This window comes from Nansenia antarctica (assembly GCF_963989245.1).
Source record: "Nansenia antarctica genome assembly, chromosome: 6".
NCBI classification, from domain to species: Eukaryota; Metazoa; Chordata; class Actinopteri; order Argentiniformes; family Microstomatidae; genus Nansenia; species Nansenia antarctica.
The window spans coordinates 74079748-74107743 of NC_137676.1; the positions used below are offsets into that span (position 1 = coordinate 74079748).

Sequence of the window (27996 nt, forward strand, 5' to 3'; positions counted from 1 at the left end):
GTGTTTTTATAAGTGTTTACCCTAAAAATACATTTTAAAAAAGGAGTATATGGGTAATGTTACTGTTGTATTTAAAGAAAAATTATTTCATGTTACGTTGGATGGGGTCTAGTTTGAGCACTTTTAGTAGCCCTGTTAGTTTTGAGATTTATGGATCACAAACCGCTATAGTCATAACTTATGTTCAGGATTTACACAGGGACAGACCTTTACAACAAAAGAGGCAGAATAATCCTCTAAGGTCTGACGAGGCAAAGGCAGTCTACCCTTTGTCTCTAGAAAGGGGAGATGTGGTATTATGTTAGTTAGAACATAATGATAATAAATATATGGTGTGACGCTTAGGCTGTAGACCAATGGGAATGAGTTGGGGATAGAGGGGAGAGCATGCGCAGTGGGAAAGCGGGCAGATGGGATTGAATGGTGGAACTGTATGGATAATAAAGTACGAGATATATTTAGTTAACAGTTGTCTCACGCGTTTATATTACGAAACACGACACTTACTATGCTCCTCTTGCTGTATTTTTAAATAATGCATGTGAAGCACTTTGAATTGCCCCTGTTGTGTGAAATGTGCTGTACAAATAAACTTGCCTATTCCACCAGGTGGCGCTGCGGCACCGCGCTGTGTGTTTTCTTTTTCTTCTTCTTCTTCTTCTTCTTCTCAAACCCGGAAGTGCTGCGAGCATGCGCAGTTGGGTCAACGGAGAAGTCAGGAGTGATTGTTTGTATTTCCCTGTTTCAGTTAGTTTATATAAATACACATATTATATATCTCTATATCTATATTCAGTTAGTTTATGATCTATATATCTTTATTCTAAAGCTTTATCATGGCTGGAACTGCGCTGAAGAGGCTGATGGCCGAGTACAAACGTGAGTAGAGAGTGTGTGTGTGTGTGTGTGTGTGTGTGTGTGTGTGTGTGTGTGTGTGTGTGTGTGGTGTGTGTGTGTGTGTGTGTGTGTGTGTGTGTCTGTGTTTGTGTGTGTGTGTTTGTGTGTCTGTCTGTGTGTGTGTGTGTGTCTGTCTGTGTGTGTGTGTGTGTGTGTGTGTGTGTCGTGTGTGTGTGTGTGTGTGTGTGTGTCTGTCTGTCTGTCTGTCTCTCTCTCATATTCACTCATATTGTCTTCCTTCCCTGTCCCAGAGCTCACCCTCAACCCACCAGAGGGGATAGTTGCAGGTGAGATATGACATATTACATACATAGATACATACATACAGTACATACATACATACATATATATTCATAACACCACATGTAGGCCTACAAAAGAAGAGGTTTGGTGAGGCTGCATTCTCATTTCATGCGCCCAGATTGTGTCTCACTGCCAGTTTACATTAGAGATGCAACCTCAGCACATATGTTCAAGTCAAGACTAAAAACCCATCTTTTTAATATTGCCTTTAAATGACTAAATCATTAAATGATGATTATATAATGATTGGAGCACTTTGAGCTGCAACGTTTGCAGGAAAAGCGCTATACAAATAAAAGTTATTATTATTATTATTATTATTATTATTATTATTATTATTATTATTATAACACAAACCGTCTCATAGTAAGATCATATCAGGTCATGCGTTAGCTGCCTTGCTTAGTCAGAGTGGTGTGTGTGCAGTGTTGAGCTGTTGCCAGACGTCCCTCATCATGTCCTTCATGTGCGTTGACCAGGTCCTGCCAACGAGGAGAACTTCTTTGAATGGGAGGCTCTGATCATGTAAGTGTCTCAATGACGTCTGCTGTTTCTACTCTGTCCGGTGATGGTCATCCATCCTGCACCACTACAACCAGCGACCACCAATCACTCCTTTAGTTGTATTCATGTTAAACAAACTGTGTCAGTTGTCACGCAGAAATGGTGACCTAGGTAACACCTGTATGTTAATGCTCAGTGTAGGACTGTACAGATGTAGCCAACACGTTGAGAAGAAGGAAGGTGTCTAGATTTTCTCCGGCAAGCTGATGCAGAAGTGTTAATGCATGCTTATGTTATTACACGTTTGGACTATTGTAACGGTCTCCTTTCTGGTCTTCTCTCAGAAAAGCTATTGGCCAGCTGCAATTAGTCCAAAATGCAGCAGCGAGAGTTTTAACCAAAACAAGCAGACGAGCTCATATAACTCCTATTTTAGCGACTCTACACTGGCTTCCTGTTAAGTTCAGAATAGATTTCAAGATCCTTCTGCTTGTTTATAAAGCTCTCACTGGCACAGCACCAGAATATGTTCAGACCTTTTGCTAGCATATCAGCCCAATAGAGCTCTCAGGTCTTCTGCTAGCATATCAGCCCAATAGAGCTCTCAGGTCTTCTGCTAGCATATCAGCCCAATAGAGCTCTCAGGTCTTCTGCTAGCATATCAGCCCAATAGAGCTCTCAGGTCTTCTGACACTGGTTTTCTCTGTGTACCACATGTACAAAAGAAGAGATTTGGTGAGGCTGCATTCTCATTTTATGCACCCAGATTGTGTCTCATTTAGGGCTGCACGATTAATCGATTTTAAATCGAAATCGCGATTTGAAATGATGCGATTAGCTAATCGCAAAGCCTGCGATTTGCCCGCGATTTTTTTTTTTTTTTTTTTTTTTTTTTTTGCTATTTAGCAGACGCTTTTAATCCAAAGCGATTTACAATTACGAATTACAGGGACATTCCCCCTGGAGTAACTGAGGGCTAAGTGCCTTACTCAAGGGCACACTAGTAGTGGTGTGGTTTCAGGCGGGATTTGAACTCACACAACCTTCCGATCACAAGTCCAACTCACTAGACCACCACTACCCGTATGGGATACGTCATACAGCGCGTCGGATTCAACGTCAATGAACGTCAACGTCAATGAACGTCAACAATGAACGTCAACAATGGACGTGAACGTCAATGAACGTCAACGTCAATGAACGCACACCAACAACATCGCACGTGAAACGCCCACGTTTCGGTAGCTAGCAACATTCATGGTGGATAATGGCTTCAGCAGAACCAGAAGCAACGTTGGACGTTTTAGTCCCGAAGAAAAGCAGCACTTCTGTTGTGTGGAAGTATTTCGGATTTAGGACGACTGATGTGCAACAAAAACAGGTGTTGTGCACGACCTGTCGTGGAACAGTCGCTACATCCAGAGGCAACACCACAAACCTATATCAGCACTTGTGGGGGTGCTAGAGGAGGGAGCCTCTAAGTCCCCTGAAGACGTACAAACAAACTGCACGTTGATACGACCTTCCTAGCCGGAGATATGGCCACACTTTACAAAAACGTCCTTTTTTTTTTTTTTTTTTTTTTTTGCCTATTTAAAAAAAAAAAACGCAAATTAATCGCAATCGCGATATCTGTCCAAATAATCGCAATTCGATTTTTTCCCCAAATCGTGCAGCCCTAGTCTCATTGCCAGTTTACATTAGGGATGCAACCTCAGCACATATGTTCAAGTCAAGACTAAAAACCCATCTTTTTAATATTGCCTTTAAATGACTAAATAATTCAATTATGATTATATAATGATTGGAGCACTTTGAGCTGCAGCGTTTGCAGAAAAAGTGCTATGCAAATAAAACGTAATTTTTATTACATTAGCTTGTAGTAGTAGTAGTAGTAGTAGCTTGTAGTAGTAGTAGTAGCTTGTAGTAGTAGTAGTAGTAGTAGTAGTAGTAGTAGTAGTAGTAGTAGTAGTAGTAGTAGTAGTAGTAGTAGTAGTAGTAGTAGTAGATGATGATGATGATGATGATGATGATGATGATGATGATGATGATGATGATGATGATGATGATGATGATGATGATGATGATGATGATGATGATGATGATGATGATAGTGGGAAGGCTGGGCATTCCACTGAGACTTGCTTCCGCTCCTTGCTGTCACGGAAGCCCTCCACTCTGCCCAAGCTTCCTCCCTCTCCTCTGTTCTCATTCTCCTTGACCTGTCTGCTGCCTTTGACACAGTCAATCACCAGATCCTTCTCTCCATCCTCTCAGACCTGGGCATCTCTGGCACCGCACACTCCTGGTTTTCTTCCTACCTGGCGGGCCGCTCCTACCAGGTGACCTGGAGAGAATCGCTATCTTCTCCACGAACCCTCTCCACTGGAGTTCCCCAGGGTTCCGTCCTAGGGCCCCTACTCTTCTCCCTCTCCACCAAGTCTCTTGGCTCGGTAATCTCTTCACATGGGCTCTCCTACCACAGCTACGCAGACGACACTCAACTCTTCCTGTCCTTCCCCCCGTCTGATGTACACGTGGCAACCCGTATCTCAGCATGTCTCGCTGACATTTCAACTTGGATGGCTGACCACCATCTCAAGCTCAATCTTAACAAGACCGAGCTCCTCTTCATCCCCGGGAAAGCCTGCCCTCTCCAAGACTTCTCCATCACAGTGGAGAACTCTACTGTAACCCCCTCCCTGACAGCCAAGAACCTTGGAGTGATCCTGGATAACCGACTATCCTGTGCGGAGAACATTGCAGCAACGGCTCGCTCCTGCAGATTCCTCCTCTACAACATCAGAAGGATACGACCATTCCTTACCAGAGAGGCAGCGCAACTCTTGACCCAGGCACTGGTCATCTCCCGCCTGGATTACTGCAATGTACTCCTGGCTGGGCTCCCCGCTTCAGCCATTAGACCTCTGCAGCTCATCCAGAATGCTGCTGCCCGGCTGGTATTCAACCTCCCCAAATACTCGCATGTCACCCCTCTCCTTCGCACCCTGCATTGGCTCCCTATAGCAGCTCGCATCAGATTCAAGACCCTGGTGCTTGCATACCAGGCAGCTAAAGGGACAGCCCCTGCCTACCTGAAGGAAATGGTAACCCCCCAAACCCCTGCCCGCTCACTCCGCTCCTCCACCTCGGCTGGCCGACTGGCCCCACCTCCTCTACACAGCAGTCGGGCTGCCCGATCACGTCTCTTCACAACACTGGCTCCCCGCTGGTGGAATGAGCTCCCCATGGCTGTCAGAACGGCAGAGTCACTACCCATCTTCCGTCGTAGACTGAAGACCCATCTCTTCAGGTTACATCTTAACTGCTCCTCCTGAGACATCTTCTGACCCTCACCACTACGTCTCCTAAAGACACCCGCTTTCCCCTCTACTGTGTCCCTAAGAACTTCTACTGCCCCCCCTTGTACTGTTTCTCAGTTTCTCCAGTAATATAAAAAAATAATAAAAAAAGTTTTAGTAGAAGGCGATAATAGGTAAAGGTTTTTCCTTCTATCAGTGGCCCCGGGCCCGAGCTAGAGTACTCTTCCTGCAACGAATAGTGGACTGCTGATTCACATGCTTAGTATTCAAATGTATTGATTGTAAGTCGCTTTGGAATAAGGCGTCTGCTAAATGCCAAAAATGTAAATGTAAATGGAACACCACCACTAGTGTGTCCTTGAGTAAGACCTGGGAACACCACCACTAGTGTGTCCTTGAGTAAGACCTGGGAACACCACCACTAGTGTGTAAGACACTCAGCCCTAAATTACTCCAGGGAGACTTGTCTCTGTTAATCTCTAATTGTGAGTCGCTGCGTTTGGTGGTTGTGTTGTGGGGGAATTCCCCAGGTAACATGTTGAGTGTCTGTTGCTGCGGCCCTGTGAAGTCCCTGCGCTCTGCAGCCTCAGAGAACACTGTCTGACTGAGCCTGGGGAGCCCCCCCCCTCCCCCCTCTCTGACTACCCCCCCCCCCCTCTCTCTCTCTGACTACCCCCCCCCCCCCTCTCTCTCTCTGACTACCCCCCCCCCCTCTCTCTCTGACTACCCCCCCCCCCCCCCTCTGACTACCCCTTCCCCCCCCTCTCTGGCTGTTTGATGGTACATTTATGAGTAGGAGACTCTTAATCCAGTCTTAACGCTCATTAAGGTGGATCGAGGACAACACTGTGTGGCCAGTGTTGTTGGTGTGCTTTGGGACTAGTCACACACAAATAATGTCAATCATATAGTATAGTAAAAATGGCAGACAAATAGTTAATTGAGGTGGATTGAAAACCTTGTGACAGCAGAAAAAAAAGCGAGCTAGTCCAAAATGCTGCCAAGAAGCGTGACCACATCACATGACCACATCACATGACCACATCACATGACCACATCACATGACCACATCACACCCATCCTGGCCTCACTCCACTGGCTCCCCGGCCACTTCCGTATTGATTTTAAATGACTTATGATTGTTTTTAAATCACTTTAACGGACAGGCACCTCCGTACCTAGCCCATCTCCTGCGCCACCATACCCCATCCAGAGCCCTGAGGTCAGCTGACCAGCTGCTGCTGATCTGACATGGAGGGGGAGGCTATTCCAGAGCCTAGGGGCGGCCTTAGAGAAGGCTCTGTCCCCTCTGGTTTTGAGCTAGGGACCAGACTCAGATCCAGAGGGGATAGAGCCTTCTCTAAGGCCGCCCCTAGGACCAGACTCGGAACCAGAGGGGACAGAGCCTTCTCTAAGGCCCCTAGGACCAGGCTCAGAACCAGAGGGGACAGAGCCTTCTCTAAGGCCCCTAGGACCAGACTCAGAACCAGAGGGGACAGAGCCTTCTCTAAGGCCCCTAGGACCAGGCTCAGAACCAGAGGGGACAGAGCCTTCTCTAAGGCCCCTAGGACCAGGCTCAGAACCAGAGGGGACAGAGCCTTCTCTAAGGCCTCCCCTAGGACCAGGCTCAAAACCAGAGGGGGCAGAGCCTTCTCTAAGGCCCCTAGGACCAGGCTCAGAACCAGAGGGGACAGAGCCTTCTCTAAGGCCGCCCCGAGGCTCTGGAACAGCCTCCCCCTCCACGTCAGATCCGCCCAGAGCGTCGAGGCTTTTTAAAACCTTAGCTAAGACGTACCTCTTCTCCCTGACCTTTGACCTGAGGTGAGCCTGCACTGCACTTTTCTGCACTTTTATTTCTGTTCTGTATTGCAGCTTGTTTTAGTTTTTGTGAATTTTTATTTGTTGTTTTCTTTTACTAGGGTTTTATCTGTTTATCTGTCGGCTGTTTTGTCGTTGTAAATGTGCTATATAAATAGACATGACTTGACAGCAGTGTTGGTTTTTGTAATGAAAACGGCAGAAAAACAGCTCAGGCCCCCAGATCCTGCAGTGCTTCCTCCTGAGCTGTAGGTGTCTCTGTCTCCATGGGGCGTCCTGGACATGCTGAGGTGAGGGTAGACTCACTGGCACTCTGACAAGCAATTTTACTGAACTAGTCTTGTTCTCAGAGCTTTATTGATTCATTGATTCATTGATGGTTCTTCATTTAACTGGTAGTTCCAGACTTCCAGTTTTTAAATGCTTTACTACATTACACGTCTGAAAAGGAAGACGCACACACACACGCACACACACACGCACGCACACACACACACACACACACACACACACACACACACACACACACACACGCGCGCACACACACACACACACACACACACCAGTTGAGAAAGTCACACTGTCTCACTGCAGACTGCTACTGTTGACTGTCCTGTCTCACTGCTACTGTTAACTGTCCTGTCTCACTGCTACTGTTGACTGTCCTGTCTCACTGCTACTGTTGACTGTCCTGTCTCACTGCTACTGTTAACTGTCCTGTCTCACTGCTACTGTTAACTGTCCTGTCTCACTGCTACTGTTAACTGTCCTGTCTCACTGCTACTGTTGACTGTCTCACTGCAGACTGCTTCTGTTAACTAGGGCTGGGTATCGCCACTGATTTCCCAAAACGATTCGATTCCGATTCACAGCTCCCGATTCGATTCGATTCCGATTCGATTTAGTTACAATATCAATTTTCCTTGAATATGAAGAGATTCTCAGAACTAATGCTATAAATGGTTCAAGGAACCATTTATAGCATTATGTTAAACATATCAATGTTTACATTAAGAATTGACTCCAAAGCAGTTACATGAATGTACTTCTTATTGGAACATAAATGAACATCATTGACCAACATTTTGCTAAATCAGACACTACAAAAAGTGCTTTTTAACATGCTTTACTGCAGCCAGTGTAAATAAAGGGGCTACAAACATAGCCTATCGGTAAACAAGACATCACATATCCCTCAGGACTGTCTCAAATAGCTTATTTGCATAATATATATATATATATACAAAATAAAAATGCAAAACTCAAACGAAAATAGTGCAATAGATGAGGGTATTTTGGGGAACAAAAAAACACATTGTAAACCATAATGTCCATGAAACTAAAGCCCTTCATTACTGCTTTCTCACTTTTTGGAGATTGGAAGATTTTATTCAGGAATAAACATAATTGGAAAATCAATGATTATTAAAATACTGTAGTATACAGTAACAATAAGTTAGTGGAAACACCACAAATCTACAGAACCACTTATTGAGGCATCACCCTGACGTGAAACATGGAAAAGCGGATCCGAAACAAGCATCGCTGATAAAGTGGCAAGTGATTGTCAGGTACGAGTCCATTGCTCTGGATGTCCAGCTGTCACACGTTATGGCAACTCTCTCTGCTGGCTGAAGTGAAGTTGCGATGTCACGTTTCACCTGCGCGGACATGTCTGGGAGTGGGACTATCACTTCACTCAACTGTTTGCGTGTCGGTAACACGTAGCGTGCTTCTAGTACACTGACGACACTGACGACGCTGTAGTCATTTGTTGGGCACGCGGAGAATTTGATTGTAATTTGCAACCAAACGTCTTTATCAGCGAGGCTTGTTTCGGATCCGCTTTTCCATGTTTCACGTCAGGGTGATGCCTCAATAAGTGGTTCCGTAGATTTGTGGTGTTTCCACTAAATTTAACCTCCACTGCGCACAGCTTGCATATGGCTTTGCTTTTGTCCTGCTCATCTCTATCGTCATAATTTTATATACATAAACGTTGCGTGAGATATGATAAATTCTTGTAGCGCGAAATCTGGCCACGAGATCTCGTTGCGGGTTGAAGCTGCAAGCAGAAAAAAAAAAAAAAACATGAAAGATCGAACTCGGGATTTATGAATCGATAATCGCTCATTCAATGAAGATCGATTCAGAATCGGGAAATCAAATTTTTTAACCCAGCCCTACTGTTAACTGTCTCACTGCTACTGTTGACTGTCTCACTGTAGACTTGTATTAATAACTAGTGATTAAAGTGATGAAGTGATGGTAGTCGTTCTACAGTGGAGTCAACAGTGCAAATACAGGAAAGAGGATGGTACCATTATGTTCTTTTACCAAAATATATATATATATATACAGTATATAGAAAATAAACATTTAACAATATAATAAGACAATGAATAGAAATGAATAGAAAGTAATAAAAGTGTTGTTACTGCAACTGTATTCAAGCGACGCTCTTCCCGATACGGCGTGAGAGACCTCAGGTACTACGTACAGACAGACAGACAGACAGACAAGACAGACACACAGACAGACAGACAGACAGACACACACACAGACACAGACAGACACACAGACAGACACACAGACAGACACACAGACAGACAGACAGACAGACAGACAGACACATAGACAGACACACAGACAGACACACACACAGACAGACACACAGACAGACAGACACACAGACAGACACACACACAGACACACACACAGACAGACACACAGACAGACACACAGACAGACACACAGACAGACACACAGACAGACAGACACACAGACAGACACACAGACAGACACACACACACACACAGACACACAGACAGACACACAGACAGACAGACACACACACAGACAGACACACAGACAGACACACAGATACACAGACAGACACACAGACAGACACACACACAGACACACACACAGACACACACACAGACACACACACAGACAGACAGACACACAGACAGACACACACACAGACACACACACAGACAGACAGACACACAGACAGACAGACACACAGACAGACAAACAGACACACACACACAGACACACACAGACAGACAGACAGACACACACACACACACACACACACACACACACACACACACACACACACAGACACACACACACATTTTAATCATTTATTTATGTCCACATAGAGACAAGTATACAGGGACACAAATACTGAAGGCACAGATGGGATGCATTCACAAACAGACATGGACAATGTCTTTCACATACAACAGGACAAGACTCACGGGTACAAGTAACACCGTCTCCGCCATATATGGCGGCTGCCAATAATCGCAGAGACAGAGCAATACTTGCTGAGCCTTTTTGCTTCTCCCTTGGACATTCCTAGTAGACGTAGTCCTCTGACAACCAATCTGTGCACATGTCCAAGGCTGCCAAATATAAAGACTAATAGCGTACACCTATAGCCTAGCTCTGAGATGGTATCTACAAGCTGCTGGTATTTCATGACCTTAGTCATGAAGGCTTCCTCTAGGCTTATATCAAAGGTGCATGCTACCTCTAATACAGACACCTCTCTGGACTCTTCATTAACAACAATAACATCTGGTGTGTTAGCAGACAACTGTGAAAAGTGACATTGGTCATTACAGAAATTGAACATAGATGCATTGACACAAGCATGTGTATACATTTTCACTGTGACTGGGAAGTGGAGTGATATGTCCTTTACTATAAGGCTCACAATTCTGTTATGACGTGCTATATACATTCCTTTGTAAACATAACAGCCATTCAAGATATGTGATAGTGTTTCTGTAACCTGTTCTGTGGTGTGGTGCAAGCAATGAGGAACCTGAGTGGAAGGAAACCAAATAGAGAGGTTGAGTCTGGTAGGAAGGACTTGTAATCTGGCCTTGGTTGTGAATATGACAATGTCCTCATCGAGTGCAGTGTTTTTTTTTTTAATGATTAATAGTTTTTTATTATTTTCAATTAACAGACAATGAACAAACATCCATTACACGTAACAGTTGACATTGAACAATAAATTAAAAAGACAAAAAATAGACACAACAAAACATAAAGGTGATGTACAGCAATGTAAACCTACAGCATTGTCTAACAATCATACTTATAGCAGTTTACTTTCACTTTTTACATTTGGGATATTATTTATAATTAAATAAAATAAATAAAAATAAATAAAAATATTGCTATTTACATGAGCTGGAGTTGCCATTATTTCTCAATATATGCGTGATACTGCCCCCATTTCAAGCGGTATTCCTCCACCTTATCTAGCAGCCTATATGATAATTGTTCTAGGGCTGCCAGCTGCCCAAGAGAAATGTGCCACAGAGACGGTGCTGGTGCTGTTGAGGCCTTCCACTCTTTAACTAATAGTTTCCGTCCTAGCATTAACGCTGTCTGGATCCAATTGGCGAGTGGTGGAGTCACCTCACTTAATGCTGTGGGGTCACCCAAAATAAAAAGACTGGGGGTGAACGGAATGTCAAGGCCGACAATTTTTTCCAGATAACCATGGATGGCTAGCCAAAACTCCTGGGTTTTTGGACATCCCCAAAGCATATGCACTAGAGTACTATTCCTGTCCCTACACCTCCAGCACTCCGAACTGTCGACCAGACCCACTCTATGTAGCCTTGATGGTGTCCAGTAGATTCTGTTAATAATCTTGAATTGGATCAGTCTCGTTCGGAGTTCCCTTGACATTTTTTTCCCATTCTTGAGAATTCTTCCCCATTCTGCCTCTGTAAATGATACATTTAAGTCTGTTTCCCATGCTAGTTTAAGGGACCATATGTTTGGGTCTGAGGCCACTAGGATCCTTGAATAGTAAGCAGAGGCTTCATGACCTAGTCCAAAGATGTTCAGAAACCATTCAAGTGTATCACCACTAGGTGGGGCAGTTGTGGGGGAGCCAAATGTTTGCACCATTAAGTGTCTTAGCTGTAAATACTTCCAGAATTGATTGTGTGGTAAATCAAATTCCCTTCTAAGAGCCTCAAAAGATTTTAGCGTTCCATCCTGGTATAGGTCTCCTAGAACTTCGATACCTTTTTGAAACCAGGGCTTCCAAAAGAAGGGCGATTTATCTATACACAGCTTGGGATTCAGCCAGATCCCAGCAGACTGGTGAAGATAGGGGTCAAATTTAAAGATGTAAGCAACTCTCTTCCAAACCCATTGTATATGGGATACAATAGGGTGCGATCGATTCTCTTGGGTTAGTCTGGCCGTGATACAGCACCTGAGTGCCAGAGGGGTGCAGATTGCACTTTCAATATGGAACCACGGGGGGGCTCTCTCTGGAGGCAGAGTCCAGTGTGCCATGTGCCTGAGAGTGAAAGCATAATGGTAATATAATAGGTTAGGAACACCAAGACCAAGAGTGCAGTGTTTTTTAGAAAAGAGTGGGAAACAGAGTGATCAGCTGTGGGAAGACATGCCAGTTTTCCCTGGAGTTTCAGACCAGTCCATTGTTGTTGTTGTTGATGTTGATGAAGGTCCATGAGAGTCCGTCTGGCCCCTCTAGATGTTAGCTGGTGGCTCTGTCCAGCAAAGGAGGCTGTTGCCCTGACCTGTGTGAGAGGGTCAGATATACAGTTCTCTGAGACCCGAACAGTCTCAGAGTCAGACCGCACCCACTCCAGGGACACCCCGGCTCGGACACAGAGGTCATTCAGGTCTGGCCAATCAGACCAAACTCCAAAACCAGCGGAATGAGTGTCCAATTTTCCGCTGGGTTTCCTCTTGAACCCAAGGAAGTGGGGCTCCGCCCCCCTGGCAACTGGGACCTTCCTTCTCCTCAGGTCCAGGAACATGTAGGAGCGGGCCAGCTCCCAGACGTCCTTGTCGTCGTTGTTAAGCATCCTGAGAAGATGGGAAATTCTCATGCTGGTGTAGATCCATTCTACATTGGGGACTAGGGATGTCCCGATCCGATACTGAGATCGGATATCGACCCGATATTGGTCCTGAATGCTGGATCGGAGATCGGACCAGAAAAAAAAAAGGCTCCGATCCGCGTGCCCGATCCGCGTCTGTGTTACGTCTGTGTTTACGACAGTTTGGGCTTTACGACATGTGCCGTATTACGTTTTGTGTTACACTCGTGTTTGATTAAATGGAGTTGCCAGCTCCGACTACAAGCTCTGAGTTCGACTCCGTTATTGAACATAACATTGGCGAGATGCGAGAGAAACTCCCCCCAGACAGCAAAATTGCAAAAGCAATAACGGAGAAATTGGTTCGGTTTATTGTGCTCGACGACCAACCACTTTCGGTGGTAGAGAATGTGGGGTTTCGGAGTTTAATTGAACACCTAGAGCCGCGTTATACTTTGCCCAGTCGGCATTATATAACCGAAAATGCCATCCCGAAAATGCACAATGAAGTGTGTGAGTTCCTCGCCAAACTATTGGAGAATGTCGATGCTATTAGCTTCACAACGGACATTTGGAGCTCAGACGTGTGTCCAATGTCGTTGTTGAGTCTCACAGCACACTGGATAGACTCTGATTTTACTTTCAAGAAAGCGGTGCTGCATGCCCGTGAGTTCCGTGGCTCACACACTGGGGATTCCATTAAGGCAGCCATGGAGGAGATGCTGCTCGAATGGAAAATTAACAAAAGCAAAGTCCATGTCGTTTTAAGAGAGGTGGTCACTGAGTACTGCAGAGTACTATTTTTGTTGCTTTAATAAAGGCTGGCAGTCTTTAATTTAACTGTTGTTGGTGTGGACTATATACTGGGGAGGTATTTGAATGAATGAATGAATGAATGGTCTTTATTGTCATTGCTACAGTACAGGTACCAAACAACGAAATTTAGGAGGGGTGGCTCCCCTGGTGTTAGGAAAAAAAAAATAAAAAAAATTCAGGGGTCAAAAAATTTATACAAATATCGGATCGGTATCGGTATCGCCGATACCCGAAGCCCAGGTATCGGTATCGGTATCGGTAGTGAAAAAGTGGGATCGGGACATCCCTATTGGGGACCCCTGGCCCTCCCTCCCACTGGGGATGAAAGATGATGTCACGGGTGCTGTGTGAATTGAGTCCAAGCCACCTGCGCACTACGCTCACAGTCTTGTTGTTCATTTCACACAGCACTTTCTGGGGGATGTGGACATTGGAGAAGAGGTGCTGAACTTTGGACAGGGCCACCTGCCTGATGGCTTCTAACTTCATAGTTAGTGGCAGAGGACAACTGTCTATCAAGTCCAGCCTGGAAGTGAACTCAGTCAGGATGTTATTGACTTGCTCCTTCCACTCTCCTGCGATGTTAATTTTATGTCCAAGATATGGGTATGTCTCATGAAGAGAATTTACACGAATGGGCTGTGTTGCTAAAGAGAACACAGGGAGTGTGTCTGTTTTTGAGTGGTACACACACACACACAGACACACACAGACAGACACACAGACACACACACACACACACACACAGACTCAGCCCCTGGATGGTGAGGTGTAGCTACCTAACCCTGATGTCATGCTAATGCACATTGTCCTCCATACTGTAATTGTCCTCCCCCAGCGCGGCGGACCAACCCTTCAATTTCACCCGCGCGGCGTCTCTCCTGTCTTTATGCAGCACCCTGGGAAGCACTGTCAGAGAAGGGCGGGGGGGGGGGGGGGGGCGGCATTCCTCACGCTTTATAATTCCTGATATTTCCACCTGAACGGGACACCACAGGGACACCGCCGGACGCCAGGGGACGGCTTTGTTGGCCTGTTCTCTGTTCTCGGTTCTCTGTCTCCCCAGACCAGACCAGGTATTAGAGCCTGGGGGGAGGGGGGGGGCCGGAGGGAAGGGGGGAGGGGGTTGGAGTCAGGTGGGGGGGCTGTGAGGTGGAACAGGAGGGAGGGGGGGGGTTGTGGAGTCGGGTGGGGGGGGGGGGGGCTGTGGAGGTGGAAGAGGAGAGGGGGGGGGCTGTGGAGTCGGGTGGGGGGGCTGTGGAGGTGGAAGAGGAGGGGGGGGGGGCTGTGGAGTCGGGTGGGGGGGCTGTGGAGGTGGAAGAGGAGAGGGGGGGGGCTGTGGAGTCGGGTGGGGGGGCTGTGAGGTGGAAGAGGAGGGGGGGGGGGCTGTGGAGTCGGGTGGGGGGCTGTGGAGGTGGAAGAGGAGAGGGGGGGGGCTGTGGAGTCGGGTGGGGGGGGGGGCTGTGGTCCCTGGAACAGTGCAGCGGTCGTGAGAGGAACGAGGGGCGCGGGTGGGGTAGGTAGGTGGGGGGGGGGGTGGGGGGGGTAGATATCATCGGCCCAGCTGTAACTCAGCTGATCACAGCCTGTCTGATTTGTTTAAGTGCTTCTGTTGTTGCCAATCAAAACAAGGAAGCTGTCCCCAGTGTTTCACCTCTCAGGGAAATGAGATGGGGAGATATGATTGGCTCTCACATCACTGACTGAACACCCTCCCAGAATAGACGGGGGGGGGGGGGGGGGGTTGCTTGACTTGACGAGCCAAAAATAAAACACGGACGATTTGCCTGCTACATATGCAAAGGAGAACTCTGTGAAGAGGTTTAGATGGGGTTTTATGTATGTATGGAGGGAGAGAGAGAGAGGGAGGGAGGGAGGGAGAGATGGAGAGAGAGATGGAGAGAGAGGGGGAGAGATGGAGAGATGGAGAGATGGGGAGAGAGGGAGAGAGAGAGAGAGAGGGAGGGAGGGAGGGAGGGAGAGATGGAGAGGGGGAGAGATGGAGAGAGAGATGGAGAGAGAGATGGGGAGAGAGGGAGAGATGGGGAGAGAGAGATGGAGAGAGAGAGAGATGGAGATGGAGAGAGAGAGAGATGGAGATGGAGACAGAGAGAGAGAGAGAGATGGGGTTTCATGTATGTAAATGTCCGTAGCTTTGTGGGCGGTGTGGTTGGAGGATCTGTGCAGATGAGAGCCGTGATAGAGGTGATGTATCACTAATATATATCAAGTTAGCCGTGAGGAAAAACTCAACAGCTTGAAATTCAAAACCTAGCCTAGCGCGCTAGCCCTTTTTTAGGCTCCATTCAAAACCTTTTTAGCACTCTTGTCAATCAAGCCTAGTGGAATCAGTTCGCCTACAGGATATCCGTTTCATATTCGGTGTCATGCGGGTGTCAATGTCATGCGGGTGTCAGTGTCATACGGGTGTCAGTGTCATGCGGGTGTCAGTGTCATGCGGGTGTCAGTGTCATGCGGGTGTCAGTGTCATACGGGTGTCAGTGTCATGCGGGTGTCAGTGTCATGCGGGTGTCAGTGTCATGCGGGTGTCAGTGTCATGCGGGTGTCAGTGTCATACGGGTGTCAGTGTCATACGGGTCTGTTAGCGTAGCAAACGCAACCGTGCATCTCTCTCACACCACGCCAGCCAGCCAGCCAGCCAGGATTCTCCAGGAAAAAAAATCACCTCACAAAAATGTGACTGCTGCTGGTGTTTCTGGACATCTCTCGGAAATGAGAAAGACGTCAAATTCGTCTTTAAAGTATTTTTATTTTATTTTTTATCCATAACCGCCTGGCTACAGTTCCCATCGCCAGTTGACCTTCTAGACTTTCCTCTCCTCCAGACTTGTATCTTCTAGACTTTCCTCTCCTCCAGACTTGTATCTTCTAGACTTTCCTCTCCTCCAGACTTGTATCTTCTAGACTTTCCTCTCCTCCAGACTTGTATCTTCTAGACTTTCCTCTCCTCCAGACTTGTATCTTCTAGACTTTCCCCTCCTCCAGACTTGTATCTTCTAGACTTTCCTCTCCTCCAGACTTGTATCTTCTAGCAAGGGGGAGCAATGCACCAGTAATAAAACACTTTAGCAGATGGAGGGGCATTTAGAGGGAGGGAGGGAGGGAGGGAGAGAGGGAGAGAGGGAGAGAGGGAGAGAGGGAGAGAGGGAGAGAGGGAGGGAGGGAGGGAGGGAGGGAGGGAGGGAGGGAGAGAGAGAGAATGGGTCTCTGAAGAGAGAGAGAGATAGAGATAGAGATAGAGATGGAGGGAGAGAGATATGGAGATTACGGTATATTATTATATATTTTTTATAACTATTGCAAATGTTTTTTTCCCCTCTTGTTGCTGTTGTCAAGGAAACCGAAGCCTAAGAATGTTACTGTCTTATAATAATAACTTTATTTGTGTAGCGCTTTCCCTGCAAACGTTGCAGCTCAAAGTGCTCCAATCATTATATAATCATCATTTAATTATTTAGTCATTTAAAGGCAATATTAAAAAGATGGGTTTTTAGTCTTGACTTGAACATATGTGCTGAGGTTTCATCCCTAATGTAAACTGGCAGTGAGACACAATCTGGAGCATAAAATGAGAATGCAGCCTCACCAAATCTCTTCTTTTGTACATGTGGTACACAGAGAAAACCAGCGTCAGAAGACCTGAGAGCTCTATTGGGCTGATATGCTAGCAGAAGACCTGAGAGCTCTATTGGGCTGATATGCTAGCAGAAGACCTGAGAGCTCTATTGGGCTGATATGCTAGCAGAAGACCTGAGAGCTCTATTGGGCTGATATGCTAGCAGAAGACCTGAGAGCTCTATTGGGATGATATGCTAGCAGAAGACCTGAGAGCTCTATTGGGCTAATATGCTAGCAGAACACCTGAGAGCTCTATTGGGATGATATGCTAGCAGAAGACCTGAGAGCTCTATTGGCAGGGGTGCACATAACTGGTGCGCCAGTGCGCATGCGTCGCCAAAATGCATGCTGCGCAGAAGATCAGCGGCATGAACGCGCTCTTGCGCACCAACAGCTGGGAGCGCTGGGAGAGGAATTTACTTCCTCAAAATCCACCTGCTGACTGCTGACTGCTGCATCACTGCAAGCGCCATCACAACGACCACGGCGACTCCCCTCACGAAAACATTCGGAAAGTATCGTAACTTGTACTTTCATTCCGCGTATCGCATATCGCACGGTTATCACGCCGACACGTGACAATTCAGTCCCGAACGACTCGTCGCTAAAAGGAAAAATAACACCAAGGAACTTCACGTTTCTTTTCTCTGAAGCTTTCAAACGTTCAGACGTTTATTTTACAGCTTCATTATCGCACCTAGACCCCTGACCCAGGGAATATGGTTGGGAATTATATTAGAAAAAGAAAAAAAAGACTTTGTTGCACAATCAAAAATAATGAGCTATTTAAAGTGATAGCCTACAACATCCTCTACCATGGTTGAAATTGAGGACAGTGATAACTTACAGCAGTCAAGAGAGCAGTGATGATGATGATGATTAAGCTTGTAGCATAAATAAATGCTTAGGCTGTAACTTTTTGTTGAAAAGTTGATTTCAGTGTTTACAGAACAGAGCAGTGCTTAAAGAGATGTCAGTTGATTTCATTGTGTTTAAAGAACAGACATTCAGTTAGTACTTAAAGAGATGTTTAAAGAGGGAGTCTGACAGACTTTCATGCTTAAAGAGCAGTCATTTGATTTTGCATTTGTTTCTTTTGTTTTGCACACAATCATTTGTTCGTTCATCTTTATTTATGAATAAATGTCGTTTTGCTAATATAAGTTATCCATGTATCCCTTTTTTATCCATCCTGTGGGACGGGTCGTGACTCGCGAGCTCGGGGAGCACCAAGCAGCATCCCTAGGTGCTCCTCTGAGCACTGGCCCCAAAAAGTTATGTGCACCCCTGTCTATTGGGCTGATATGCTAGCAGAAGACCTGAGAGCTCTATTGGGAACATTTATAAAGGTGTATAATGTTACAGTCTTAAAGGTGTGTAATGTTACAGTCTTAAAGGTGTGTAATGTTACAGTCTTAAAGGTGTATAATGTTACAGTCTTAAAGGTGTATAATGTTACAGTCTTAAAGGTGTATAATGTTACAGTCTTAAAGGTGTATAATGTTACAGTCTTAAAGGTGTATAATGTTACAGTCTTAAAGGTGTGTAATGTTACAGTCTTAAAGGTGTGTAATGTTACAGTCTTAAAGGTGTGTAATGTTACAGTCTTAAAGGTGTGTAATGTTACAGTCTTAAAGGTGTGTAATGTTACAGTCTTAAAGGTGTGTAACGGTGCTGTTCCCTCCCCAGGGGTCCTGAGGACACGTGCTTCGAGGGGGGGGTGTTCCCCGCCATCCTCAGCTTCCCCTCAGACTACCCCCTCAGCCCCCCCAAGATGAGGTTCACCTGTGAAATGTTCCACCCCAACAGTAAGTTACCTTTACACCTGTGAAGTGTTACAGTAAAGCCTGGTACACACATAAAGATAATCTGGCCGATTGTGGTCCGATTTCCCCCCTTCCGACCAAGGATAGCAAACGCCCGATTATCGGACGGCTCTAAAGATGATCCTACAAGATTATCCTGTGGTGTGAGGTGTGTTAGTTAGTGTGGTAGGTAGTTAGATTATCCTGTGGTGTGAGGTGTGTTAGTTAGTGTGGTAGGTAGTTAGATTATCCTGTGGTGTGTTAGAGGTGTGTTAGTTAGTGTGGTAGGTAGTTAGATTATCCTGTGGTGTGAGGTGTGTTAAGAGTCCATTTCTCCCGACAATGTGCTCGGAAAATGGTCGGGGCCGACGATCGTAAATATGAAACGTGTTCAATATTTACGATCAAAAGTCCTCTTGTGTGTGTGGACGAAACTGACAACTCCCGAGTCCGATTGTGACGTCACGTGGGATGGAATGTAGCCAATCAAGAAGCGAGCTGACTGACGAGTCTTCTTCTTTTCTTTCTTCTTCACTTTATTTGCCCTGTCGCACATGGCTGCCTCTACAGGTCAGTCAGGGTACTACTACCCTGATCACGCCAAATTTCTGGCTTGGGGGACGAGACTAGACTGTCGTAGGACAGATCTTTGTCATCAGTCATCATAAGAAATACTAATCTATGCTAGGACCAGGGGCCATTGGCAGTCACCATGCTAGAAGAATGAGGAATTACTTTTAACAAATGTTTTATTTACAGTAGACAAACTGTACAGGGGAGCAGTGGGGATGAGGAGGTCTGTACAGGGGGGTAGAGGGGATGAGGAGGTCTGTACAGGGGGGTAGAGGGGATGAGGAGGTCTGTACAGGGGGGTAGAGGGGATGAGGAGGTCTGTACAGGGGGGTAGAGGGGATGAGGAGGTCTGTACAGGGGGGTAGAGGGGATGAGGAGGTCTGTACAGGGGGGTAGAGGGGATGAGGAGGTCTGTACAGGGGGGTAGAGGGGATGAGGAGGTCTGTACAGGGGGGTAGAGGTGATGAGGAGGTCCACACACACACACACGTGAGGGGGGGGAGGAGACCAAGAGATGTGAGGGGGGGGGGGAGACCAAGAGATGTGAGAGGGGGGGGGGGGGAGACCAAGAGATGAAGGCAGAGAGTTCACTTCAAGGTAGGTAGAGAGAGAGCCCACATCAAGGTAGGTAGAGAGAAAGCCCACATCAAGGTAGGTAGAGAGTTAGATCAAGGCTCTGATGGGTATTGACACACATTAAAGCTACAGGAGATCGGGGCGAGTGCGTTCCAGCTGCAGGTGGGCCTGGAGAAAGCCCCGCCACCACAACATGGAGCCTTTAACACTGGAACAGCCGTGCCCTTTTTACCTACCATAAGAGCCACCTCTTTAAAATGCTAACTTGCTACTTACACACAACGACCACTAGTTGGCCACTTGTAAGTTAGCCTGCCTCCTACACAGAAAAACAGCAACATATCTTCATACTAGCTTATCCTGATGTGATTTAGAGAATGTAAGGATACTGGGTGGTAGAACGCACATATCTAGGACAAGTCATGAAAGGAGGGTCCTGAAATTTGATCGAGTGCAACTAAATGTCAATGTAAGTGTGTGTCTGACTGGCAGCTTCACCCAGCATCAACCTGAGGTGGTCAGCACTATTTAAACCACCAACTGCCAAATAGTTCTGTAAAGGCCAATGCAGACGGCGTGCGATTTTGTCGCACGACAACATTCAATTCTCAATTCACACCACCGAAGTGTGTGTGTGTGTGTGAATGGAGAATCGAATGTTGTCGTGCGACAATGTCGCATCGCACCCCGTGTGCATTGTCTCATTCAAAACAATGGAATCGAATTCGCGGTGCGACAAAATCGCACGCCGTGTGTATTGGGCTTAACACTCACCACCTAGAGTTCCAAGTGTTCTATGTGGTGTTCTACCTAGCAACAACACTCTGATTGGCTGAAAAATTAAGCAATTGAAATGAATGCATCACAATTGATGCAATCTAGGGCTCTCACCTCTCAGTCACTCACACACCAAGGACAGCACCTGAACACACACACACACACACACACACACACACACATACATACATACATACATGCACATATACATACACTCACACACACACTAACCCAGCCCTTCTATTATGTTCTGCTGGCAAAGAGCCAGTGTGTGTGTGTGTGTGTGTGTGTGTGTGTGTGTGTGTGGCCGACATGATACATGGGCGGACAGGGCAGGGTCCCCCCAGGGTAGAGAGACTGGGGGGAACATCGTAACAAAGGGAGACAAGCAGACAGACAGTTAAAACCTCCATATTAGGTGTTAAACGTCCATATTAGGTGTTAAACTTCCATATTAGGTGTTAATCCTCCATATGAATGAATGAATGAATGAATGAATGAATGAATGAATGGACTTTATTGTCATTGCTACAGTACAGGTACCAAACAACGAAATTTAGGAGGGGTGGCTCCCCTGGTGTTAGGAAAGGGGAAAAAAAACACTTTTAGAAAAAGAAAAAATCACAAGAAGGGAAGGAGCTGGTTTACATAAATAAAGGCAATGTACACAATCCACTGTACTATACTGCACAGATAGACAACTAGGGTTGTCATATTGCACAATAGTATTTTTTCACGTTATTTAAAGTGTCACAGTTTGCAGGCTTGAAATGTACATGTTTGTGCCTCAGCACTACTAATATTAGGTGTTAATCCTCCATATTAGGCGTTAAACCTCCATATTAGGTGTTAGACCTCCATATTAGGTGTTAGACCTCCATATTAGGTGTTAAATGTCCATATTAGGTGTTAAACCTCCATATTAGGTGTTACACGTCCATATTAGGTGTTAAACATCCACATTAGGTGTTAAACGTCCATATTAGGTGTTAATATAAAGGTGTTAATCCCTCGTTAAGTTTCTCAAGGCGGGGGTGGACACGAAACATATTCAACAGGTGAGACTCACACACCTGTGTGAACACAGCATCTTACCCACCCCCCCACACCCCCCCCACACCCCCACAGCCCTCATATCATGGTCGGTTTATCTCTGCCACTGTAACATTTCTCCTCATCCACCATGTCAGAGGATGTGGATGTGGAGTGCCCCCCCCCCCTCGTTCAGGGAAGAGGTCCCAGATAAAGTGCCCCCCACCCCCCTCGTTCAGGGAAGAGGTCCCAGATAAAGTGCCCCCCACCCCCCTCGTTCAGGGAAGAGGTCCCAGATAAAGTGCCCCCCCCCCACCCACCAGTCCCAGATAAGCAGCTTCCTGCCAGGCTGTGTTATCAGACCTCCAGGGCTGACAGACACGAGAGCTTTAGGACCATCATCAGATAGCAAGGCCCAGATCACTCTCCGACCACCAGGAGGGAGGGAGGGGGGGAGGCAGGGGAGGGGGGGAAGGAAGGGAGGGAAGGGAGGGCAGAGAGGGAGGGAGGGGAGGGAGGGAAGGGCAGGGGAGGGAAGGGAGGGAGGGCATGGAGGGATGGAGGGGAGGGGGGAGGGGGGAGGGAGGGGAGGGAGGGGAGGGCAGGGAGGGAGGGAGGGAGGGCAGGGAGGGAGGGAATGGAGGGAGGGAGGGCAGGGGAGGGAGGGCAGGGAGGGAGGGCAGGGAGGGGAGGGGAGGGAGGGAATGGAGGGAGGGGAGGGAGGGACGGGGGGTCTTTCTTTCTTCTTCTATCACAGAGACTGCCAATGGCCCCTGGTCTGAGCTAGATTACTCTTCCTGCTACGACTGGTGGATTGATGACTCACTTGCTTAGTCAAATGTATCGATCGTAAGTCGCTTTGGAATAAAAATGTAAATGTAAGTGTGTGTCTGACGGCCTGCAAGGCAGCTTCACCCAGCATCAATCCAGTGTTTCCTCTATATGCATTTATTCGTGGCGGGCCGCCACGAATGAATTTCCTCCGCCACTATTTGATTCAGACAGTCCACTTTGATTCAGGCTGCGCAGAAAGGCAGCGAGTTATTATGACCGGAGAACAGAAAAAAAGCAGATTGAAGCTAGAATTAGGCCGCTTCCAGACCTACATTTCGTTACGATTTAGGGCGATGTTAGTTACAATATGTGTTACAATGTTACAATGAACCTCGTCGTTTGTGTTCGCACTGCAATCGAGACTGAATCGCTCTCAACAGGCGTGCGGCGCGAGGCGACGCGCTTTCAAAACAGTTTTGTGATTGGTCCGAATTTAGCGGAACATTTGGATTTCTCTCTTCGCCCGTCACCGGTCCCTTTAATCCCGTAAACGTATCCTAATCGAAAATGCAACATCATCAGCGACGACTGTGGGTTATTGCATTTTCCGCTGTTCTCTGGTTCATGTTCTTATACCAGAGTATTTTAAATGAACATTCGTAATGTATGTCTCTGATGTTCATGGTCAATTAAATCAGCCTATTTTGTGAAACAAATAATGTTCCCGCTAATGGGTTAACCGAGCATTCTCGCACCTAACGTGCAAGCACCTAGCTTCGAACTATTCATAGCAATATGCGCGGGGCAAAAATAATCTATTGCCTCTAAAATCGAGTTGGTTTTCTTTAACTCATCTGATAGCATTAACTCAACTGATAGCATTAGATGGAATGCTCCATCTGACTGTCACACTGTGATTTTAATGAGTAACGTTAGCCGGTTTTGTGCGTGTACTCTCATGTAGGCCTACTTCGTATTGATCTTTCTGTGTGTGTGTGTGTGTGTGTGTGTGTGTGTGTAATGCGCGTTCCGCATGTTCCGCATGTTCCGCTGCAGCTGTAGGATATATTGGTATTTGATCACCTTCTATACAAAATCTCCTGCTCGGCTTTAATGACTTAACCGCTATTTAAAAAATAATAATTGTTGCCACCCTCTAGTTTTTGGTGAAATTACGTGTGAAAAATCCTGGAGGAAAGAAACACTATTTAAACCACCAACTGCCAAAGAGTTCCGGAACACTCCACCACCTTCCTAGAGTTCCACCAAGTGTTCCAATGTCGTGTTCTACCTAGCAACAACACTCTGATTGGCTGGAAACTGTGTGTGTGTCTGCCCCCCCCCCCCCCCCCTGTGTGTAGTCTACCCAGACGGCCGGGTGTGCATCTCCATCCTGCACGCCCCCGGGGACGACCCCATGGGCTACGAGAGCAGCGCCGAGCGCTGGAGCCCCGTGCAGAGCGTAGAGAAGATCCTCCTGTCTGTGGTCAGCATGCTGGCAGGTGAGGGGGGAGGGAGGGGGGGGGTGAGGGAGGGGGAGGGCTGGAGCCCCGTGCAGAGCGTAGAGAAGATCCTCCTGTCTGTGGTCAGCATGCTGGCAGGTGAGGGGGGAGGGAGGGGGGGAGGGGAGGGAGGGGAGGGAGGGAGGGAGGGAGGGAGGGGAGGGAGGGGGGGAGGGAGGGAGGGAGGGGAGGGAGGGGAGGGAGGGGGGGAGGGAGGGAGGGAGGGAGGGGGGGGGGGCGGGGCGGGAGGGCTGGAGGGCTGGAGGGCTGGAGCCCTGTGCAGAGCGTAGAGAAGATCCTCCTGTCTGTGGTCAGCATGCTGGCAGGTGAGGGGGGAGGGAGGGAGGGGGGTGAGGGTGAGGTAGGGGGAGGGGGGGGTGTCTCAGGAGGGTGGGAGGGGGTGAGGGAGGGGGGGAGGGAGGGGGTAAGGAAGGGGGTAAGGAAGGGGGTGAGGGAGAGGCTAGGAGATGTAGAGAGAGGCTAGGAGGTGTAGAGAGAGGCTAGGAGGTGTAGAGAGAGGCTAGGAGGCCCAGAGAGAGGCTACAGAGAGAGGCTAGGAGGTGTAGGGAGAGGCTAGGAGGCCCAGAGAGAGGCTAGGAGGCCCAGAGAGAGGCTACAGAGAGAGGCTAGGAGGTGTAGGGAGAGGCTAGGAGGCCCAGAGAGAGGCTAGGAGGTGTAGAGAGAGGCTAGGAGGTGTAGAGAGAGGCTAGGAGGTGTAGAGAGAGGCTAGGAGGCCCAGAGAGAGGCTAGGAGGTGTAGAGAGAGGCTAGGAGGCCCAGAGAGAGGCTAGGAGGTGTAGAGAGAGGCTAGGAGGCCCAGAGAGAGGCTAGGATGTGTAGAGAGAGGCTAGGAGGCCCAGAGAGAGGCTAGGAGGCCCAGAGAGAGGCTAGGAGGTGTAGAGAGAGGCTACAGAGAGAGGCTAGGAGGCCCAGAGAGAGGCTAGGAGATGTAGAGAGAGGCTAGGAGGCGTAGAGAGAGGCTAGGAGGTGTAGAGAGAGGCTAGGAGGCGTAGAGAGAGGCTAGGAGGCCCAGAGAGAGGCTAGGAGGTGTAGAGAGAGGCTAGGAGGTGTAGAGAGAGGCTAGGAGGTGTAGAGAGAGGCTAGGAGGTGTAGAGAGAGGCTAGGAGGCGTAGAGAGAGGAGAGGCTTTGTTTGGTATCAGATTTCTGCCACAAAGACTGATGCCACATAATGGAGGTGATGAGAAGAGCGTGGGTGTGTCCTGTTCTACCTGCTGGACCCCGCCCTCCCCAGGAGAGAGCCCCGCCCACCCCCTGTCTCTCTCCTGGAGAGAGGCCTCTCTGTCTGGAACAAGGGATCAGAGAATATGTTCAGACCTTTCGCTAGCATATCAGCCCAATAGAGCTCTCAGGTCTTCTGCTAGCATATCAGCCCAATAGAGCTCTCAGGTCTTCTGCTAGCATATCAGCCCAATAGAGCTCTCAGGTCTTCTGCTAGCATATCAGCCCAATAGAGCTCTCAGGTCTTCTGCTAGCATATCAGCCCAATAGAGCTCTCAGGTCTTCTGCTAGCATATCAGCCCAATAGAGCTCTCAGGTCTTCTGCTAGCATATCAGCCCAATAGAGCTCTCAGGTCTTCTGCTAGCATATCAGCCCAATAGAGCTCTCAGGTCTTCTGCTAGCATATCAGCCCAATAGAGCTCTCAGGTCTTCTGCTAGCATATCAGCCCAATAGAGCTCTCAGGTCTTCTGACGCTGGTTTTCTCTGTGTACCACATGTACAAAAGAAGAGATTTGGTGAGGCTGCATTCTCATTTTATGCTCCTGATTGTGTCTCACTGCCAGTTTACATTAGGGATGCAACCTCAGCACATATGTTCAAGTCAAGACTAAAAACCCATCTTTTTAATATTGCCTTTAAATTACTAAATCATCAAATGATGATTATATAATGATTGGAGCACTTTGAGCTGCAACGTTTGCAGGAAAAGCGCTATACAAATAAAGGTTATTATTATTATTACCCTAAAGAACTAGAAAAATAAATACTAAAATAAAAAACTTTAACCGTAACCCCAAAAAAGTGTAAAGAAAACAGGATGTTGATGTTGTTGACCTCTGACCTCTCCCCCTCCCCCCCAGAGCCCAACGATGAGAGCGGCGCCAACGTGGACGCCTCCAAGATGTGGCGTGAAGACCGCAGCCAGTTCTACTCCCTCGCTCAACAGATCGTGCGCAAGTCCCTGGGTCTCTAATGACGTCGTCATCCACTCCCCCCACCCCCACCCCCTACCCCCTACCCCCTCACCCCCACCCCCTACCCCCTACCCCCTACCCCCTCACCCCCCGGCTGGACCTATTGGTGATGCGCAATGTTTCTGCCCGCTTCCATTTCACCCATGAACTCTTCGAGGTTCTCAGGAGGTTCTGGTAGCAGCAGCAGCGATGGGAGGGACCTGGGAGCCTGCGGTCCTGCAGACCAGAACCTCTCCTCCTCCTCCTGTGTCTGACAGCTTCTGGGTCTGAACCAACAAGAGTCCTGCTGCACCCAAACATCTGGACTCATATTACCAGTTAACACGTTACACACCACGTCAACACCTCTCTCTCTCTCTCTCTCTCTCTCTCTCTCTCTCTCTCTCTCTCTCTCTCTCTCTCTCTCTCTGTCTCTCTCTCTCTCTCTCTCTGTCTCCTCTCTCTCTGTCTCTCTCTCTCTCCTCTCTCTCTGTCTCTCTCTCTCTCTCTCTCTCTCTGTCTCTCTCTCTCTCTCTCTGTCTCCTCTATCTCTGTCTCTCTCTCTCTCTCTCGCTCTGACTCTCTCTGTCTCTCTCTCGCTCTCTCTGTCTCTCTCTGTCTCTCTCTCTCTCTCTCTCTCAACCCCTCTCTCTCAACCCCTCTCTCTCTCTGTCTCTCTCTCTCTGTCTCTCTCTCTCTCACAACCTCTCTCTCTCTCTGTCTCTCTCTCTGTCTCTCAACCCCTCTCTCTCAACCCCTCTCTCTCTCTCTCTGTCTCTCTCTCACAACCTCTCTCTCTCTCTGTCTCTGACTCTGTCTCTCTCTCTCTCTCTCTCTCAACCTCTCTCTGCCTCTCTCTCTCTTCAAAGCACTTTATTTTTCTCCAAAGGAATGATTTTTAGCAGTGTTACACTATTACAAGAATGCCACTCACTTCACTTTGCAACATGTACTTATAAGCAGAGGTGCTGTGTGTCCAATCCATCTCCGTAGTCCACCCTTCTGTGGGAGAGAGGACTTTTGTTTGATAAGAGGAGATCAAATTTACGGCTGTCGTCAACGATGTGTGACAAACCCAAACGACTCTTCTCTGGTGTTTGAGTCAGGGACAACAATGTGATTTTACAGAGTAAAACTATGAATATATTTTTATCCACGTCCACTTTTTTTTTCTTTCTGTTTTGCTGTAGCGACATTCAGTTAAGGGACTCTAGGGTCATTCAGTTAAGGGACTCTAGGGTCATTCTAGGGCCTCTCTTTGTTGAGTGTTTAAATGAAGTGGATATTAAGATCATTATGATTTAGCCTGTTTTATTAGTGTTTTACAGGGTGTCTCTGTAACCATGACGACACTACTGGTAGAAGGAAGGAAGGAAGGAAGGAAGGAAGGAAGGAAGGAAGGAAGGAAGGAAGGAAGGAAGGAAGGAAGGATGGAAGGAAGGAAGGAAGAAATCGCCATCTTGTCCAAGTTCTCGTTTGCACCATATATTTTTGTTAGAATGACTGGCAGAAAAATATGAAAGTAGCTTTGGGACTATGACTAAGATTCTTCTTCTTCAATGATTT

The 27996-nt window shown here is 47.4% G+C and overlaps 2 protein-coding genes across 3 annotated transcripts in view; both read left to right on the forward strand.

The window, feature by feature from the left end:
* The first annotated feature begins 707 nt into the window (after positions 1–707).
* On the forward strand, positions 708–27979 carry ube2g2 (ubiquitin-conjugating enzyme E2G 2). Of its 2 annotated transcripts, XM_080533852.1 has the most exons (7): positions 708–727; positions 830–879; positions 1149–1184; positions 1680–1725; positions 18887–19005; positions 24096–24236; positions 26338–27979. In XM_080533852.1, the coding sequence occupies exons 2-7, from the start codon at positions 837–839 to the stop codon at positions 26448–26450; spliced, it is 498 nt and encodes a 165-aa protein (XP_080389978.1). In that variant the 5' UTR covers positions 708–727; positions 830–836; the 3' UTR covers positions 26451–27979. The 2 variants fall into 2 exon arrangements, with proteins under 2 accessions (XP_080389978.1, XP_080389977.1); XM_080533851.1 differs by having other exon boundaries at positions 714–879.
* The window catches only part of LOC308160968 (thrombospondin-type laminin G domain and EAR repeat-containing protein-like), a gene marked incomplete at both ends in the record, with an annotated part of 35948 nt that continues 34546 nt past the window's right edge, over positions 26595–27996 (forward strand). The window contains one exon of the mRNA XM_080534891.1: positions 26595–26699. Coding sequence (XP_080391017.1) covers positions 26595–26699 — 105 coding nt within the window. The remainder of the gene's footprint in view (positions 26700–27996) is intronic.

What these genes read in the sequence shown, in the direction of transcription:
- ube2g2 (XM_080533852.1), top strand. Translation starts at nt 837, where the DNA reads ATGGCTGGAACTGCGCTGAAGAGGCTGATGGCCGAGTACAAAC. An exon ending in ACCAGAGGGGATAGTTGCAG is followed by an intron (nt 1,185 to 1,679) that starts GTGAGATATGAC and finishes TGCGTTGACCAG; the next exon opens with GTCCTGCCAACGAGGAGAAC. An exon ending in GAATGGGAGGCTCTGATCAT is followed by an intron (nt 1,726 to 18,886) that starts GTAAGTGTCTCA and finishes TTCCCTCCCCAG; the next exon opens with GGGTCCTGAGGACACGTGCT.